Source organism: Mastomys coucha, unplaced genomic scaffold, assembly GCF_008632895.1.
Source record: "Mastomys coucha isolate ucsf_1 unplaced genomic scaffold, UCSF_Mcou_1 pScaffold7, whole genome shotgun sequence".
Lineage (NCBI taxonomy): Eukaryota > Metazoa > Chordata > Mammalia > Rodentia > Muridae > Mastomys > Mastomys coucha.
Window position 1 is genome coordinate 25769210 of NW_022196913.1, and position 8004 is coordinate 25777213.

At 37.6% G+C, this 8004-nt stretch overlaps 1 protein-coding gene across 1 annotated transcript; it reads right to left on the reverse strand.

Annotated features, from left to right (window-relative positions):
* Positions 1 to 2362: 2362 nt before the first annotated feature.
* Positions 2363 to 3307, reverse strand: LOC116081774 (olfactory receptor 2W3-like). The gene has a single exon (XM_031358451.1). It carries the CDS (start codon positions 3305 to 3307, stop codon positions 2363 to 2365), a length of 945 nt encoding a protein of 314 aa, XP_031214311.1.
* Positions 3308 to 8004: the final 4697 nt, after the last annotated feature.

The window sequence follows — 8004 nt, forward strand, 5'->3', positions numbered from 1 at the left end:
AGATGGAAAACATCAACATAAGGAACAAAACTACACCCTAAAAGAAGCAAGAAGGTAATCTTTCAACAGATCCACACAAACCTAATTCCACCTCTTACAACAAAAACAGCAGGAAGTGACAATTACTTTTTCCTAATATCTTAATATGAAAATTAATATGACGAACATATCCTAATCGATTGAAATCCAGTAATATGAGGAATTGGAAATTTACTGATTGTCATCCAATGATCTCTCTACTTCAGTAATTGGAGAAATAGATCCAATATTGTACAATCTATATACACTTTCAGCTTGTTTGTTTGTGACAGTGTCTGGCTATGTACAACATAAGGGTCTTGAAATCTTGCTTCTCCTATCTCAGCCTATCTATTAGTAGTATTACTTATTTCATGTTTTTACACTATACTATGGTTTTCAAAACAGCTTATATATTTCAAAAGTATTTATATACCCAAAAGAAACATAGACGATTAACTAGGAAGGTGGCTTGTAAGAGAAGAACAAAGAGTGAGACTGAATGCTTTGCTTGACATTTGTAACTCTTGTATCAAGTTTGAAGAAGAGGACTTTATAAGTTACTCTTCTCTGAGATGAATGCTTTTCCAAATTATCACAGCTAATGAACCAAATTCGTACCCTCACCTAATGTCTGTGCCACCCTCCAAGCAGAACCATTGTTCATTGAAACAGTTGGTGAATGACTTTATGGACAGACTATCTTTCAATGGAAATGAGTCAGCCCTAGCACTGGCCGACACCTACCAGATGTCTAATCGTAGTTTTTATCATAAACAAGATCATATGAGGCAAACAGTAGGGTGCTTCTCTCTTCTTCTAAATTCCTGCTGTGCCCACAGTGGGGAATTACAGAGACTGTTATATAAAGTAGAGCTCTAGGTACAGGTGATGAGAGACAAACCCGAGATGCAGGACATAACCAGTTTTATTGATAAAAGTCAAAACTTCCCATCATGTACATCATTTAGACCAGGAGATGTCTGGGGATGGAATGCATGGAAGGAGTACTTAAAATCCAGCATGTTATTTGGAGGTTTTTGTTTGTTTGTTTTTTTCCATAAGGGGAAAATGTAAAGCCACAAGAACTGGTATTTAGGTGTCATTGACTGTAGAGAGAAAATGAAATTAGTCTAAAGACAGAATTCATCTTCTGAACTGGAAATCAAACTATATTGAGTTTTATTCAAGGAATTTTTTTCTTATTAATTTAAGAGGCATTTGCTATTTTTTACTTGGGATGAAAATTTATATTATTTGATGTAGCACCTAACCTATAATATCAGTTTAATAAACTTTTTTAAATTTATTTTTATTTTTATTTTTTTTTTAGAAAGTCAGACTGCCACATACAGCACCTCATTTGGATGTGTCTGGAGTCTTGGAAGCTTGACTACCCTACGTCCTCCTACAATGGACCTTGAGAGCTTGTTTGGAGGTTCTAGCAGGGGAGCACAGCTACTCCTATACCCTTGACCGAAGACTGGTCCTCCTCTATTTGGGGAAGGTCATCCTCTTCGACCGAGCGTGCAGCTTCGGGAGGGACACACATGGAGTGGTGAGGGAGGAAGGGGACACCTGCCTAGTCAGCCAGATCAGCCGAATCAACCCTGGCGATCAATGGGGTGACAGATGTCGCAGCCAGATCTCCCTCACATCCTTAATAAACTTTTTAAGAAGAATAATGACTCTAATAAAAAATAACTTGTTATTTAAATTGTGTCATATATGTGCATGCATGCATATGAGTGCAAACAAATGTAACTAAAAACATATGTCCCTATCAGGGTTTGTCTTGTAGCTCAAGTTAGCCTCCAACACACAATCCTACTGAATACTAGGATGACAGGGGTACTCACATGGCTGTCTCTTCAAAGGATACCATGGACCACATCTCGACAGTTGTTCTATCTTACCCATGCAATGGAATCAACTATGGTTAGTTATAGTTAATAGAAGACAAAAGTGTTTCAGGATTCCATTGGCTCAGTTCTACCCCTGAAATGTTACACAAATGGGTAATGAGATAGATCATCATGTGATTTTCCCCACTCTGTCTAACGTCTATCACAATCTGTATGTATGAAGAACTGACTCATGATTTTGCTGAGTTTTAAGCAGATGTGGCCAACTTAGAAGGGAAAAGAACACAAACAAGGCGTCTTCTAGATCAAATCTTACCTATAGCGTAGTGAATAATTAGCATCTATTTGAGATTGTACAACACATATTCCCAGTCTCACCACTGAGGATTTTATTGGACAAACAAAAGTATTTGGATGAATTTAAGCTTTCATTCTATGATTTACATCCGTGTGTTGAGTAAGTGAGAAGCCCTTTCACCTTATTTCCTAGTCACAAGCCTCTTCAGCGCTCCCTTTACATCCTTGTTTCTCAGCGTGTAGATGACAGGGTTTAACATGGGGGTTACCAAGTTGTAGAAGAGGGTAAGAAATTTCCCTTGGTCCTGAGAAGCCTTGTGTCCAGGTTGCATATACATATAGATGATATTCCCATAAAACAAGGAGACGACGGTGAGGTGGGACCCACAGGTGTTGAAGGCCTTTCTCCTTCCTGAGGCCGACTTGATCCTCATCACTGCCAGAGCAATATAGCTGTAAGAAATGAGGATGAGAGTCAAGGGCACCAGCACGATTATCACTGATAAAATGAAAACAGTGCTTTCCACAGCCACAGTGTCCACACAGGCAATTTTTATCAGGGCTGGCATTTCACAGAGGAAGTGCCTCACCTGGCATCTGCCGCATCGTGGCAGCCTCATGGTCACAGGAGACATGGCCAGGGAGTTGAGGAGTCCCACGCTCCAGGCTACAGACACCAACTTCCAGCAGAGCTGAGAATGCATAATGACTGAGTAGTGAAGGGGCTTGCAGATTGCAGTGAAGCGGTCATAAGCCATGACGGCCAGCAAAACACATTCAGTACCTCCCAGTCCAAGAAACATGAACAGCTGGACTGCACAGCCAATGTAACTGATGCTCTTGTCCTGGCCTCCTAAGTTGAAGAGCAATTGAGGGATGGAACTGGTAGTGAAGCAGAGGTCAAGGAAGGACAAGTTGGTGAGGAAGAAGTACATGGGGGTGTGAAGGCAGGGGTCCAGATAGGAAACTAAGATAATGATGATGTTGCCCACTAAAGTCACCAGGTAGAAGATGAGAACAAACACAAAGAGGATGGATTCCAGCCTCGGTCTGTCTGAGAAGCCCAGCAAGATGAACTGTTCCTGGCAGGTCTGGTTGATCATGGCATCAATGGTCAGTACATGCATGCAGAAAAGCCATGGGAAACACACCAAATTTGTTAGAGGCAAGCTAAGTCATCTGCAGAAGGACAAGACCACCAAAGAGTTGCACATCATTTCAACATCCTGAGAAGACCTACACAACATCTCTGGGAAAAGATATTCTTATTGGCCCTTTTTCTTTCCTTTTGGATACCAAAGCTATACAGAGCATTATAGAACATTTGAACAACACACATGTAGAATGAACAGGACAGGATGACTGATAATCTGGAATAGATCACCGCTGCAGTATTGATGTGCTTCCTTTCAGTTATTTCTTAGGTATCCACATAATATACCCCCAAACATAGTGTATTTAAATTTTCACCATCTGATTTTCTTTTTGAAGAGTTAGTGTGTTTATATGTGTGTATATATATGAGAGAGAGAGAGAGAGAGAGAGAGAGAGAGAGAGAGAGAGAGAATGTTTGCCCGCATGTATGTAAGTGCAGTTCTCTTTGAGCTCATAGAAGGGTGAGGGATCCTATGCAACTGGGATTACAAACAATTTTGGCCTGCCATGTAGATGGCAGGGAACCAAACCTGGCTCCTAACTGCTGAGCCATCTCGGGAGACCCATGTCTGAATTCTTCTACATTTAATATTATATCTGAGAATTGCTTTAGCTTTAAAATTTATACAAAAAAGCAGTATTTGGTAATTTTATCATTGTGTTATGTTTTCTTGGTAGTTGATCAGTAAGAACATTTCACATATTCTAGAGAGCTAAGTAATTTACAGATATGCCCATTTTATTGTACTCTCTCTTCTAAATATATGGCAAATGTTTGAATCAAAGAGACATATCAAGTGTAAAGTTATTTGTGGAGAGGTGGGTACATTCTTTACACTTACTAGTTTCTGTATCTAAGAAAACATTATATTTTTTTTGTCATTGAACTAGCAAGTCATAGATCCTATAAAAGTTTATCAATGGATCTCAAAAGCTTTTGGCATAATGAAAACAGGATTTAATTTTATTTATTGGAATTTAAGACACAATCCTTCAGTTTTTATTTACCCATTGAATCCACAGCAATATATAAAATTTTCTGAAAATGATAAATTCTATTTTACTTTTCTATGACATATTTATTTTCTCTTCTTATGAATATACAATCACCTATATTATTATAAATTAACAAATTATAGAAACATCACAATACAAAGTTTTCAGTCAGTATTATATGTAAATTATTTCTTCCCTTTGTGAATGAACCTATTATTCTTAGTACATTAAATTTTAATGGACTTTTTCTTGAGACAGGAATTCATTGTGTAGCCCTAGCTGGCTTGGAACTCACCTTATACACCAGGCTTGCCTGCCTCTGCCTCTAGAGGGCTGCTGGGTTTAAAGACATGTGCCACCATCACCTACCTTTACTTTGAATTTTAAAATGACAAACATTCCCAAGTAAGCTTGAATTGGATATTTCAATATATTGCTGGAGAGTTCCATCATGTTATCTTTGAAAAATAACAGGCCATTTCCATGATGAGAAGGCTATTTGTCAAATATGAAAAATGTCCAAGTAGATCATTCTTGCATATTTCAAATTGATGGTTAATCCAAAGCCATAGATCTGGATTTTACAAATATCTAAATACATTGAGTACCCACTGGAGCCAAACTTCCCTTTGGTTGTATTATGTAACAGGAGAAGTGAAAGTTTTAGTTCCTTTTAACAGGTTGAGGAAATGGCCCAAATCAGATAAATTAAGACAAAGAAAGACAAGTCAATGGTTTGTCATATAATGAGTTGCTACTCAACACCTTGCATTAGAAAAGCTCTTTCTGTTCCCTTAACCATAGAATGTGAGGCAAAAGCCAGAAAAATTTGGTTCAGCAATTATTGAATGAATACTATTAAATTAAACCTTAAGTTCATTACTTTGTAAAGTTAATGAGATGTTAGGGCTTTCAGTGCTGGGTCTCTTCCAGGTAAATAACTTTATGGTTCTACCAGTAACTACTTTGACTAGTAACCATAACTAATTCCCTCTACATAAATCCTCATTTCTAGCCATGTGTGTATTAAAAGCATCACATAGAGTCAGGTCAGAGTGAAGGAGCCACCATGATACAGTGTCTCACACGTCTGACTGTTTCCACGTTGTTATTCATATTTGTAAAGTGGCTTGGACATGATGAGCCATGCTACAGAAACTAGCAGTGACTACAATAGAAAGGACAGACCAGGTCTGTGTCATCAACCGGAGGCTCTGCCCATGACAATGTAATTTGAGTAGCAATGGCAACAAAGACTGACTGATCTTGGTCAGCTTGAATCAGTTACAACTGTAAGTGGTCAGAAAATAAAGCTTTGTGATGAAGTTACCTTCCAAGTGATTTTACGAGGTCTTTACAGATTAATTGTTGATACAGCTTTAGGTCAGAGAAGTGAAGATTATCCTTTAAATTTATAGTTCAGTTTCCAAGCAGGTTTATATAGATAAACATAAATATTCAGCAAATATTTATCAGTCTCCTGTTATATATTAAACATGTTTTCCGCTGGGTAGTAATGATGCACACCTTTAATCCCAGCACTTGGGAGGCAGAGGCAGGCAGATTTCTGAGTTCGAGGCCAGTCTGGTCTACAGAGTGAGTTCCAGGACAACCAGTGATATACAGAGAAACCCTGTCTTGAAAACAAAAACAAAAACAAAAACATGTGTTCAATGTTAGAGATACAATAATGATTAAAATAAATAGTAACTGACCTCGTTGGTTTATAGACTAGCAGGAGAAAGTTGTTCAGCAAAACTCACAACAATGAATGTTTGGTGGCCGCCAGCTTTGTTGAGCCTTTGTTGAGTGTTGAGTGGTGGACTTGCTTGGATTGCACTCTTGAATTTTTAGTACACAGGTATTAAATAACTTTCCAATATGTGCACAGCTAGAAATTATAGATGTGGTATTTGAGCACAGCCAAATTTGACTTTAAGAGCACAATTTGCTAAGCCAGAAAGAAAACATATTAATTATTCTCCAGCTGAAGTACTGGGTTCCATTATGGCGATGTACTCAGAGAACTTGATGGATTTTTCAAATTGTGCCTAAAACTTGTGTTACTAAGGCAAAAGGATATACAATTATTCATCAATTATGAAATTGTTGGGTTTAAAGAAAAGTTCACATGAAGGCAAGAAACTAAGGCAAACAGAGGATATATAATTGTTCCTCAATTATGAAATTGCTGGATTTAAAGGAAAAAAAACTCACATGATAGAGAAAATTGATTGCTATAAGTTGTCCTCTGACCTTCCACATGTAGACTGTGGCATGTGTGGGATCTACACACTCACAGCAAAGCAATAAATAAATGCAGTAGAAAATGTAAAACTCTAGGTATAATTTCTGTTTGTATTGAGTCCAGGGCTTCATGTGCGTAGGCAAGCACCTTGCAGTTGAGCTACTTTCCTCCCTGTAGATAAAATTTGCAAATACCTCCAAGCAATATTTACAGGTAGAATACATATCAGGGGCAAAAGAGGGCTGCACACAGTGAGTGTAGTGCACACTTCTGGTCCTCTCCCCCTTTACTTACGGGGTACCTGTTTTCTTTAGATAATAGGTGAGTGTTTGCTCAGAAAGATAATTTACTAATCTGAATCTTTCTTGGTGATGGGGCTGGAAATGTTGAAGAACTGAGATCACTTTTGACAAGGCAGGAGTTAATTGCTTACAAGTGCATGATAGGAGGAGAGGTGAAAGAGAAGTGGGACAGACAGGAAGCAGTGTAGATGTGTTGAATGAAGTATAGACGCTTAAGCATATCATATAAGTTACAGAGTCAAAGAGATAGTGACAGCAATAAAATTTCCCCAATTACTAATTATGGCCCATAATCAGATACTAAGGTTGGTAGACCCAAGGAATCAAGGTCTATTGATATTGACATAGAGCTATTAGCACAAACAAGACACAAAGGCAAAATCTTTACTCTCAGAGTGTACATTTTAGTGTTAGAAAGTGGTCCCTAAGAGTTTCCTTTTGTTGATAGACTTTCTGTTCTTGTTACTTTCTTACCTTTATTACTTTAATAAAAGATATACTATAAAATTAGCATAGTAACTCAGGTATGCACATATGTCTAGAAGATGTACAGGCCAGAGCAGTATAATATAACAAGCCTTATAAAATGTAAGTGAACATTTTTCAAATCTGGACAAGTTTCAACCACTTTGTTTTCCTCACTAGTCGAATGACCCTAAAGTTATTTAGCTGCCACATTCTTAATCTTTTCATCAACCAACAGGGCACAAGCACATTGGCTCATCATTAAGTGAGAGGAAATTGCTAAGTCTAGGAACAATTTTTAAAGAATTTTATGAAAATTTGGGTGTGAAATGTGTTCTGATAATTAAGAGCATGGGATGCAATGTGCTATGGATGCCACAGGCTTGACAATTGTCTCTATCAACGTGGGAAGATAGTAGAGAACACTAGATAAGTCTGCTTAAGCCAGGCCAATTTTCACTTAAACCAAGGCTCATCCCAGGTGTATTGAAAGATCCTTAAGAAAATTATATATATATATATATATATATATATATATAAACAGTTTTGTCTTTTATTATCTGTCTGATAATACCAATATCAAATACTTAGAGTTATTTTCATCATTATGGTTTTACTTTTGATATTATTCTTGGGCAGCTGCTGGGCTTTAATGGGA